The sequence below is a fragment of the Sinocyclocheilus anshuiensis genome, unplaced genomic scaffold (genome assembly GCF_001515605.1).
Source record: "Sinocyclocheilus anshuiensis isolate Anshui unplaced genomic scaffold, SAMN03320099.WGS_v1.1 scaffold1830, whole genome shotgun sequence".
NCBI lineage: Eukaryota > Metazoa > Chordata > Actinopteri > Cypriniformes > Cyprinidae > Sinocyclocheilus > Sinocyclocheilus anshuiensis.
This window is the reverse complement of record NW_015546014.1, coordinates 760,836-773,292: the sequence shown is the minus strand read 5'-3', so window position 1 is coordinate 773,292 and position 12,457 is coordinate 760,836. Positions and strand designations below refer to the sequence as shown.

At 39.5% G+C, this 12,457-nt stretch overlaps 1 protein-coding gene across 1 annotated transcript in view; it reads right to left on the bottom strand.

The window, feature by feature from the left end:
• Nucleotides 1-1,830: 1,830 nt before the first annotated feature.
• LOC107698515 (cytoplasmic polyadenylation element-binding protein 2-like) overlaps nucleotides 1,831-12,457 on the bottom strand; it is a 28,576-nt gene continuing 17,949 nt past the window's right edge. Inside the window, exons 4-9 of the mRNA XM_016499539.1 lie at nucleotides 12,125-12,197; nucleotides 10,003-10,160; nucleotides 9,570-9,688; nucleotides 7,309-7,423; nucleotides 6,481-6,662; nucleotides 1,831-2,682 (exon numbers count right to left, since the gene is read on the bottom strand). Of these exons, the coding sequence (XP_016355025.1) occupies nucleotides 2,455-2,682; nucleotides 6,481-6,662; nucleotides 7,309-7,423; nucleotides 9,570-9,688; nucleotides 10,003-10,160; nucleotides 12,125-12,197 (875 nt within the window). The 3' untranslated portion in view covers nucleotides 1,831-2,454. The remainder of the gene's footprint in view (nucleotides 2,683-6,480; nucleotides 6,663-7,308; nucleotides 7,424-9,569; nucleotides 9,689-10,002; nucleotides 10,161-12,124; nucleotides 12,198-12,457) is intronic.

Genomic DNA, 12,457 nt, shown 5'->3' with positions numbered 1-12,457 from the left:
TAACCATAAATACGTGGGCAAATCAAGTGAGAGAGGAAATAGAAAAATACAATTTAAATCAAATAGTTATCTGTCTACAAAAATAGTCAAATAAATATGATTTTTCAAAACGACGACGACAACGAAAACCCACACATACACGTACGAAGCAACAGTGTTGAACACGGAAAATGGAGCATGCTACTTGTCACCGACAGAGAGAAAGACACCGATGACGATGAAGCGGCCATCTTGTTTAGCTCCCAGAAACACCATCGCTACTTACTCCGAGTACACAGCAGATTTCCGTCATCGCTTAAATAGAATCTGGGTCCAGCGCCTTACACAATCAAATAAGTTACTATGCAAAAAATAAAGATATTTAAATTATCCAATAGACTTAAAATAGGTCGCAATTCTTCCACAACCAAATAGTATACAAAAAAGGTGATGTGATACAAAATTAAAGAGACTGTTTTGCGTTCGAGTCCAAATGTCAAGAAAAGAGGGATTGGTTTTCTAAGAGGAGAAAAGAGAGGAGAGAAATCGAAAAGGTAGTGCATCACGTGTCCTCGAGAGTCTGGAAACAGGCGACACGTCGACAAATAAATACACACATATACGCAATAAATAAACACACAATCTCAGCTCACTGTTGACACTTGAAAGGTTAAATCACATACACAAACTCGAGAGTGCAAAAAGAACGACAGACAGACAGACAGAAAGAGCGGTACAGTACCGAACGATTGGTCGCAGAACCAGCGGCCATTGCTTCTGTTGAGATTGTCCGTAAGATTGATCCGAGTGAAAACGCAAACGCTACAAAAATATTCACGACAGGGTTCCTTTCGTGACATCTCTCTCCTCTCTTTTCTCTAGGTCTGTTCTTACCGATAGATTTCGTCCGGAGAATAAACTACGAACCACGCGTACCCAACACACACAGACAAAACGACCACGGGTACTATTCCTTCGGCGAATTCCTACGAACTACACATATCAAAGTCCTGCGCTCTATCGCAATACGAGGGGTGGCATTCAGGGGTGTTCATGAAGGGCAGAGGTTAAATGTCAAGAGACGATCCTCTAGATCGTAGAACTGAAACCTCAATTCATAACTAGACTCACACGGCACGAAGACGAGACAAGAAAACCACAGGACAGCACACCGTCTCTTGACTAATTATCGAGTTACAAAATGGCAGAACTCACTACTCTAAAAACTAACGTCACTTCTCTCATAATAGTTTCGTAAAGGAACCATCACAACAACGCATGCAAAGGTTTTACGAAGAATTTTACACTGTTTTTTTTTTCCTTTCAATATTAGTATTGATTATCTTATATATCTAAGTGTCTGACCTTTTTTCGCCTCATGCTACATAAATTCCTCTGTTTATCATTAATATGCATCATGTTTTGTTTGTGTTTTTTTCTATCTTATATGTGCTGGTAACCTTTATACTGCATGCAAATGATGTACAGCCACAAACATGCACGTAAGTTTTCACATTCTGTGTTTCCATGGCGGCGATCGGCCATGCCGTGCGAGAGGGAACGGACTGCATTGCTGTGTATGACATCGCCAGTGACGTCACAATGGCATTACATAGAACACCGACACTATCTATTCGTTATATCCTATATAGCAGCAAAGCTTCTTCTATAGCTTGTGATTAAATTGCAAGAGTAGAGCAATAACAAGCCAGATTAATATTCTGAGGTATTGTCTTTTTTTTGCCAGTGGAAAATGGAAAGTCTCAGTAATTCGTTATTGAATCATTCCTATTCCTGCTAAGAGCACATTGGAGCGAAACATCAAGGGGGGGGGGGGTATTACTCTTACTATTTTTTTTAGTATATTCCGCGGCGAACGTCTCGTTTTCAGGCCGCACATTTTGCTACCTTTGGTTCGAGATCCAGGGCAGGCATCACAGATTACGTCATCAAGGGTTTTCCAGAGACAATTGCGCACTTTGCCCACTGGGGGGGGATTTAGCAGCAGACGGACACACGACGGACAGAACGAATGAACAGAACGGACAGGCTGCCCCCCCAAGCGAAAACATTCTCGTTTCTATTTTTTAAATCTCACATATAAAAATAATTTGAAAAAAACTACAAAAAATCAATCTCTTTTTTTTTCTTAATCTCCTTTTTAAAAAACACGAACGTACCACAAAAACTCTGTTCTGAGCCTGAGATGTACAGGGAGGGAGGAGAACGAAGTGGTTTGGTGAAATAAACTTGTTGTGAGTTTAAACTGAGGCTTGTAGTGTTTCTGGCTGCTACAAAAGATAAAGATATATTTATATATTTATAGTCATATATATTCTCTATATACTGTATACGGTTATGTACTCTATACTGACAGCTTAGGTTCAGGGGCCAAACTAAGCATCTTTTTCTTCCCGCAGCAGACGTGTTGTTTCTGCGTCGTCTTGCATGCTGCCGCTCCCGGAGTCCCCGTCTTCAGTTCCAGCGGAAGTGGATCTGCCGGGGGCGGTCGGCTCCCTCTTTGACCAACGGCTTGTGGAACTCGCGGCCGGCGCGGGAGTGGATGTTTGCCCAGCAGAACTCGCAGTAATACTGCAGGCAGGTGACGTTGGCGCAAAAGAACGGGGCAAACTTTCCACCACAACGTGCCCCCTGGCATTCGTCACACAGCTGGTCGTCTAGCACATACGGCTTCACCTCCACCTGTGTGACATGAATAACAGAACACGGTAGTTTAATTTCAATTCTGGTAAAGTACAGGAGCTGATATAGCTACTTAAACAGTACCATGATCAGTGTCGGGCGTAATGCATTGCCAAGTAATTTAAATAATTTTCCCTTGAAAAAGTAAAGTAATGGATTACTCTTATTTATTTTTTTATGTAACCTTCTCCATTTAAATAATTTGGTCAGTTCAAGAATAATTTATACAATTTTATATTATTTATTTTAATTAAAAAAAAAAAATCATTTTTTTCAAATATCAATATCAGATCAGTTTCATGTTTATCCTTATATTGTTCAACTGGTTGAGGTTGATATGGGATTTGAAAAGTAATTCGTAATAAGTAATGCAATGCTTTATAGAGAAAGTAATTTGTATATTAATCTAATTACACTGTTGAAGTCTTTTTTAGCGTAACTTCCCAACGCTGACCATGATATTGCTATTTTGTGCATATGAATTGGACTATAAAGTCATGGGTAAAATAATGACACATTTATAGCATTGGACTACTCAACATCATTATATTATTCAAAGGTTTTAATATTTTAAGAAAATACAGTATTACAATATCTAAAACAGAGTTTTGGTATAATCATTACATGTAGTTAGTTATACTCAATGCAATGCTAGAGGTGCACTTAATTGTACTGAATGTGCATTTGTAGTGTTATTCAAATCTTATATAAAACTACTTAGCGATAATATAATATTATAAAAAGTAAGTGCACATTTTTGACTATGTTTCTTAACACACAATGTGACGGATGAACTGAAAGAAATATCAGTTGCATTGTGGCATATGTTCTTTGTTACATTGCACATTTTGACAAATCTAGCAAGTGACTTGGGTATTGTATGTACACAGGAAATAAAAAAATAGCATACTATGCACAGTATGCATACTATACACTACTGATATACTAAGAGTAGTATGGTAGTGTGCTATTCTGGGGTGCGTTTCCCAAAAGCATCGTTAGCTAACTATGGTCGTTAATTACATTCAACTCTATTGGTAACGACGGAACTTGCGACCATAGTTGCTTTTCGGAAACGCACCCCTGGATGTTAATAGTCTCTAACAAACATGTAAGTTCAGGGCTCTAGACTGCGACAATTTTTTGAGAATGTGCGAGTTATAGTTTGACGTTGTCGCATTTGTGCGAGTGCATGGTCTGTGCTGGTCCAAAGCGTCTGCTCCATACAGTGCGCGTTGCAGAGCTGTGGCACATTGTAGCAGGAGTCAGATTTCACTGATCACGTGAAGAGAGTGACGGAGGCGCTTTCCCAGTGCTTCAGGTGTAGAGCCTGGTTTATACTTGCCATATCAGCATGAGCGCGAAGGTGCGCGCAGCACGCGGCAAAAATTACGCAAATATTGAGGAAACGATGGAAGATGGAAGATTTGCTTTTCAAGCTAAAGTAAAGTAAAAGACCGCTTCTTAAACCAGGGAAGGTGAACATGTTGGTATTCTTGTGTAAAAAACATTCAAATCCTTTCACCGACAGCCAGTTTAGTTTTACTTCTCTTTTTGTTTTCATTTTGAAAAGCTTGTTATCTTTGCTGTTTACCTCACGTTACACTACAGAGGCTTTCTTTTATTTATTTTATTTTTTTTTGATTCCTCAGTGTTTGCTAAACGTTCTGTAATTTATTAGTCGTTATTGTTGGGGTTCTGTCACTTCGGTCTAGTTTATTCATGGTTTTGTGACAGAGCCCTGACACTCCCGTCATGTCGTGTTTTTATGTGGATACTCGAAGCCGTGCCTGGTTTCATGTTGGAGCGTGGTGTTCGGATCCCGGCACTCATGTCCTGTTCAAGTTTCGGTTTCGTGTCGGGGTTCGGACACTCACGCACCATGTTCTGTCTTGTTGTGTGAGCGTGCACTCTCTAGTTCGCTCGGGCCGTGCGCTCTCCTGTCCATATGCATTGTTTTTCACGAGTTCACACTTACATATAATAAACAGAGTAAAGGTCTGATTTTATTTTCTTTAATCATAAATCAAACAACATTTAGTGAGGCTTACACTTTAAAACATCATAATAAATAGAGTAAAGGTTATGCGTATTTGGCATGCTGTCCGAGGGGAGGGCTCCGAGCTTGCAATTTTGGCCCGAACCCAGAGTACCCCCCTACAGGTTAGTACAGAAATAGTTGTAAGTGCGGAGAAGGGGTGGTGGAGGGATTCTGGAAAAACTGTCAAGAAACAGAGGTAGGTCTGCTGTGTATATATACACACCTCTTATCTTGTTAATTGGATTGATTACTGATTGTGCACCTCTCGTGTTAATTAGGTTAATTATCTGAACGTGCTCCTCCCGAACTTTGTTAATAAAACATAATTTTGTGTAGCACGTGGTTTGCGTTCAGCCGCGTGCTTGTACTGTTGTCTTGTGTTGCACGTAGCTTGTGTTTTCGGCTGCTGCTTTTATGTCATGTCATGTTATGTCTTGTGCTGTGTAGCACGCAGCTTGTGTTTTTGTTTTGTGTGAGCACATGACTTTTTGTCTTGTTTGGTTTCTTGTGCCATGTGCTCTCAGGTCTATTGTCTAATCCCACCCACCTTGTTACCTGATTATTGGTTAATTTTATCTGAACGTGCTCCTCCCGAACTTTGTTAATAAAACATAATTTTGTGTAGCACGTGGTTTGCGTTCAGCCGCGTGCTTGTACTGTTGTCTTGTGTTGCACGTAGCTTGTGTTTTCGGCTGCTGCTTTTATGTCATGTCATGTTATGTCTTGTGCTGTGTAGCACGCAGCTTGTGTTTTTCATTGGCTGCGTGCTTTCATGTTGTCACGTCGTGTGTGAACACACGGCTTATGAGTATTCTCATTAGCTGCGTGTTTCTGTCTTGTTTTGTTCAAGCACATGGCTTATGATTGTTTTGCTGGCCATGTGTTTTTGTTTTGTGTGAGCACATGACTTTTTGTCTTGTTTGGTTTCTTGTGCCATGTGCTCTCAGGGCTATTGTCTAATCCCACCCACCTTGTTACCTGATTATTGGTTAATTTGCCCCACCTGTGTTTCCCTCATTCCCCTCCTCATTTGCTCTCTATTTATTCTCCTTGTGTTTGCAGTCCCGGGCCAGATTGTCGTTGAATGTTGTATGTATGCCTCGTGTCTTGCCCTGTCTTGTCCAGCATTGCCAAGCCTTGCTAGTCTTGTTGCGGGTCGGTTTCCCCTACGGGGTAGTTTCTGTTTGTTTTGTTTTATTTCGTTATTAATAAGAGTCCTATTTGCTCTATATAATACAGCATGTGGTGTATGCCATGCCTTATTCATTTTTGTTAAACGTTATGTAAGCTAGTTTGTCATTGTAGCCTACTGTTTTATTGTTGTTGTGTTTTTTAATTAAGAATAACAATGAATCCATCTTTTGCTTTAGTTTTGCAATTGAAAGGTGTGTGTGTGTCTGTGTGTGTCTGTGTGTGTCTGTGTCCGTGTCCGTGTCCGACAATTATCTTTTCTTGTGAAATGTGACAAATTCGAAAATGAAAGCATCCGAAGCCCGACACTGACTTATAACATAGCAACAGAGGAACTCCCATTCACAAATAATAGTACTGATGAATAAGAACGGGTTGAATGTTAACCACTTTCGTTACCATTAAACTATGATAAAAGTTTATCCGCATGCAATGATTAATCCCATGTTGTAGCAAAAAAAAAATTGCTAACAAATTGTGTTTGTGCGACAAACTGAGAAAGTTAGTCGCAAAAGAGCGACCAGTGGGGGCAATGAGTCTAGAGCCCTGAAGTGCTTTCTATTTACCCGTTTGTCAATGTCGCCATGCTGCAGCTGGACGAATCGGGCGCTGATAGCAGCGATGTAGCTCTGCTGATTGGAGAAGGCCACACGCCCCGCCCCCTTTGGGTACTTCAGCTCTGGATCAGTGTCAATGCCTGCATAACACACTCCACCATACAAGCGGTCCATGATCATCGCCAGCTCCACTGCAGAGAAACATACCATTAAAGTCTATTTAATAAAAAAAAAAAAAACACATGGAGGACATCATTTGAAATTGTCACATCGGTTAAAATGAAATTAATACATTTAAAAAATGTAAGACTATTGAATGGAAGAATATATCTGTCACGAATTCGGTCATGGACTTCCGTTGTTTTGCCTTGCCTTGCCTGTTTCCGCGGTTTCTGATCTTTGCCTGTATTCCTGGATTTTTCCCTCTCGTCTCGCCCCTGTGATTCTGTCTGCCGATCAGTGACCTACGCTAGCCCTGGGACTATTCTTGTGTTTTGCCCGCCATATACCTGTTTGCCATTGTTTGACCCTGCCTGTTTACCACGTCTCTTTAATAAAGCCTGCAGATGGATCCACACGTCTCACGTCTCGTCAGCCCCGTGACAATATTACTACAAATACATTGTCATTTTTTTTTTACTTTTTTTTTAACACTAACTTTTAAATACTTTTTGAAATTATAAGTTATGAAATTAGTAGTTATGAAAACAGCAACATTTATTAATTTTTAAATTCATTTTAGATTATTTGTTGTGATAATTGGCATCTCTTCACATTGTGTACATCATATGCAGCAATTTATAACACATACGACAACTAGTCGTGTGTTTAGCGTACCAGCTCTGAGTGGACGTGGCACTCCTCCTACAAAGATGGTTTTGCGAGGGTCCAGTGGCTGAGATCCGTCCATCACAAAATCACTGTCATTCAGATTCCACGGACGAATCTGGACCTGAAAAACCACATAAAGATCCCACATATAAAACACAGTGTACATGACAACATAAAAAAGAATTGCACGTATTTTCATTAAATGTGCACTTGTAGTGTACTTCCAATCTAAAATACAATATTAAAGAAAACATTTTCATGATTTTTTTTTAATATTTTGTCATGCTTTAAATGGCACCTATTATGCCCCTTTTTACAATATGTAATATAAGTCTCCGGTGTCCCCAGAGTGTGTCTGTGAAGTTTCAGCTCAAAATACCCCACAGAACATTTACTATATCATTTTGAAAATGCCTGTTTTGAGTGGAAGCAGAAACACACTGTTTTCTTGCATGTCTCTTTAAATGCAAATGAGCTGCTGCTCCCCGCCCCCTTTCCCAGAGAAGGGCTGTGCCTTTATAGCTTGTACCTCAGATCTCTGCTAAAAAAACCATCTGTTTGGTTTTGATTATCACGTCTATCACACTGAAAACATGTGTTTTAAAGGAGACCTATTATGCAAAAATCACTTCTATAAGGTGTTTGAACAAAGTTGTGTGGCTGCAGTGTGTGAAAACAACCAGCCTATAATGGTAAAAATCCACCCACTCATTTTTTGTAATAATCCCAATAAATCATAAACAGTGTTTAAATCATAAACACTCAGAACAAGCGATTCCAGATTTCTCCCTAGGTACATGTCACCATCGGGATAAATCCCCGCCCATTTGTGATGCTCTCTGCCCTATTAGCATAAACACAGCCCTGAGCGAGATATACAATGTCAGCGCCAAAGAGGCATTACAAGTGTTGTGTTTTGGGATGCACCAATGAACATAGGAGCTCCACAGACTCCCTCCACCTGAGCCACTAAGGACACTGTGGTTAAGTTGCATTTTCGAAGGAAATGTACCGAAAAAAATCAATAAAGTCATGCCAATCATTTTACACTGGACTGCCTCACAAACCCTGGATTTTCGCAAAGTCGTGCGCGAACGTTAGATCCAGACAAAGCGCTTCATATTTTGTTTTGAAATTGCCTTTCTGAAAGAGCTTCTTAGCACTCTTGTAAGGCTAATGTTGCTAAAGCTACCATCGTCTCTGCCTGTTTTCACTGATGCTGCCTTCATGTGCTACCAGAATGATCGTAAATAGGAATGTGGTCGTTAAAAAATGCGTATGAAAGCAATGTGAGTCGATCGCTTGAGAGTTTCTGACAGTTTCAGTGCATGAGATTGTTGTGTGTTGCTGGTGTGCTGACGGGAGCATAAGCTCTTGAAGCTCCGCTCTCTTCTGAAAGGGGGCGGAGCACCAGCTCATTTGCATTTAAAGGGACAAAGACAAAAACAGCACGTTTTGGCTCATACCCTAAAAGTGGCAACATAAACAAGCTATAAAAAATGATCTGTGGGGTATTTTGAGCTAAAATTTCACGTACACACTCAGGGGACATCAGAGACTTATTTCACATCTTGTAAAAAGGGGCATAATAGGTCCCCTTTAAACCATATCAGTTTAAACCTGTGATACACGGTTTCCTGAGCGCACACATCCGAAGTGAACACACAGAAAGCAGCTGTCACACGGCATGTGAGTACCAAACTAAGTTCTCTTTCATGTCTCATTGTGCTTAAACTGTCAAATACACGCAAGTTTATGTTAAAAACACATGAGTTACAAAAACAGTATAGACAGGAGAGAGCACATGGCAACAAACAAACACAACACAAGCCATGTGCTCACAGAACACAGTGTCATCTGGTGGCCATCCTGGGCACACCCGCTGAAGACTGTGACATGTATTAAGTGACAGCAGCGTAATTTACAGTATACTGCTGTCTACACTGTTAATATGACCCAAACAATAAAATAAAAACAGAAAATCTCAGTTAAAAGAAAAGTGCCCATCAACAGTCGAGGGCTGGGCTTGTAAAATGCGATGTCACATTTGACAGATGCTAATATTTTATGGGGATTAAAAAAAGGAACGGGTGGATTTTTAGCATTATAGGGTGGTTGATTAACGTTCTTAGAATTGACAGACAGTTGACCCTGAGAGGTCAAGTAAATACTTACAGCGGATCTAAATATTTATAATTAATTATAACTAGTTATGATTAATTATTCATATTTCCCCTTTGAGCTGATTCGCTACAGTGTGGACTCACGGGCTTGTCTTTGATGGTGGGGCTGGACACACACAGGTAGAGTTTCCCGTCCTCCTCCAGACAGGCTTCGATCAGTGCCTGAACTGAGCTCTCCTCTTGGAACAGGAGGAAGGCATAACCTAGACAAAAACCCACAACAGTCAATCACTGTAACCATGACAGCTCTGTGTAACATGCGATTTCTGACTGAATGAATAAAAACTAATCACAAGAACCAGAGGCACTGGGAGATTCTTGCTAGTTCTAGAGAACATTCATTATTACATATTCAATCATTTTATTTAAAACATTTAAATTAGTACACTTAAAATGTACTAAATAATAAAAAAACAGAAAGAGAATTCTAATCAGTAATAGTGTCTAGTACAATGTATGTACATGCAGGTTTCTGTTGCTGTGTTTGCTATGAATGTGGTGATTTTTCTAGACGTACCTTTAGGGGGGAAGTAAGACTTGCTCTCTGCTTTGTGTGGCCAATCAACAACCAGATGACCAAAGCGCCGAAAACTGCTCGTGATTTCATCTGTGGGAAATATGAGATCGTGACAATCAGACAGAGACGAGAGAGAGAAGCAGGAACTGCTGCAGATCCTTTTTTTCATAAAGATACATCATGATTTTTATGAGGTTAAGAACTTTAAAGCTGGACAATTCAGTGTGGCCCTGATCACTAAGCAAACCCTGTTCAATATATCTGCAAGGTGAAGTTCACTGAAATAAATAATTTTCCTCAAATTCTCCATCGAATGAAAGTAAATCAGCAGCTCTTATCAGCAGCAGCCATTTTGTCTGCAGATCTGCACTCAGTGGAGGTTTTAGGTTTTATGTGTCTCAGTGCTGTTATCAGTAACCTGCCACCTTCATGCAGCTTATTGTTTTTATAAAATGGTTACTACATAGCTGGCAAGGTGTTGTGAGATAAACATACAGTAACAAAAATATAATAATTTATTGATGATAAATAATAATCCTTCCACCAAACAAAGTATTTCTTCAGTAATGTTTAGCAAAAAGACTACAAAATGACTGTCAGTTTTATAATATAATATAATAAAATATAATATGACTAACAAAAACAGAGGAGGTGTACAAACAAGATGCATTCCTGTGCATGAATACTTGCCAAAACAAGCATTCCATTTTTTATTTATTTTTTATTTTTTTAGTGTAGCCTATTTCACCATTTAGGTGCAACCCATTTTTACTACAAATATCTACATATAATGTGATTTGTTGGAAAACGTACATCACAATTTGTGATAAAAAAAGCATGAACCTGCAGCCCTAACCTTCAGTGTGGTGTGGGCAGGTTGTATGAAATGTACAAATGAAACCTAACATAACATACAAATTTGGAACCAATTTACCAAAACGCAAGGTCCAACTGTTTACAATCAAGACTGAAAAAAAATCTGTGTTTGCATGAATACTTGCCAAAACAAGCATTCCATTTTTTATTTATTTTTTATTTTTTTAGTGTAGCCTATTTCACCATTTAGGTGCAACCCATTTTTACTACAAATATCACTTATCCTCTCTAATTTAATTCAAGTCTAATTTAAAATAATCTTATCGGTTAACGGTTAATAATCGGTTAACGAGTGTCGTTTGTCGGTTAGGAAAAATAACCGAAATGAACATCCCTAGTTTCAACGCAAACATACTAGATAGTATGCGATTTCAGACACAGCATGGGCCTCCAGAAGTGGGGTTGAAGACCTCTGAATTAAATGGTGTAATCGCATATATTGCTTGATATGGACCATCCTGCTCTCCAAGATATTGGCATCAGCCATCAAAAAAGCTATACTGCTAGTCCATCCCCAAAACCAATAATCTAGTCTCTAGATATGGCTGAGGTCAATCCATCAATGTACCTACATAAAATGTAAGTGTAATACATCTGTTTAGGGGTTTGTTCAGATCACTAACCCTAAATATGAGCAATAGTGATGCTTGACTTAGTAAACACCACTGATTAAAGCAAACAAAACGAAGCCTTTCGGCTACAACAACAGTTATTTTTAGAGTATAATCTATGATGATCCAATTATCCAAAAAAGACAGCAACAGCTGTTACTGAAATATGTCATCACAAAAGAGCAAAGCACAGTCCTGCCCAGCTTCAGAGACTGTGATCCAAACTGAGCGTAGCGAATATCAGCCCAGCCAAACACAACAAGCAAGAGTTCAGTCACATTGGCTAAAAATGGACGGAGCCCTACTGGCAGACGCTCCGTCTGAATGCAGCGAGCTGATTGGTCAGACAGGATTACCTCACCATGTATCAAATGAAAATGTTAAATTGTTGAAATCCCATTGCGTAACTATTCATTTGTAACTCGGATGCAAAATTAACAGGAAAATAACATTACATCACAAGCATTACATCAAAATGAATGAATTAAGACAGAACCTTTGAGTGATATTAAGAGTATGTTACATCAATGTGAATAGCAACTTGTTTCAGGCAGCCCGTCTTCATCAAAAATATGTAGATTTCCAGTCCTACATTGGACTGTTTTGTAATGTATTACAGACAGAAGAAAAAATACTGTAGCTCACTGTTATAATTACCATTGAGCATGAGTAGGCCATCAGCGGCTGGGTGGGGGCATCCCACACGGCCTGAACATGAGAGAGGGAGACAGAGAGAGAGAGAGAGAGAGCAGTATGAAAAATATAGCCACATGCCAGCGTTATAAAACCAACAGAGCTGCAAATGTAGGGAGAAATTTTAAGCATCTAGATCCCAGATTGCACTGCAACAAGCTCACTGGAACAGACCAGCTAACAACCTCTGCAATTCTGGTTGTGTTTTTATGTGTTGAACATTGTATCTTTAGATTAGCAACATGCTAACAACAGAGAATCAGTTGGTTGGTCCT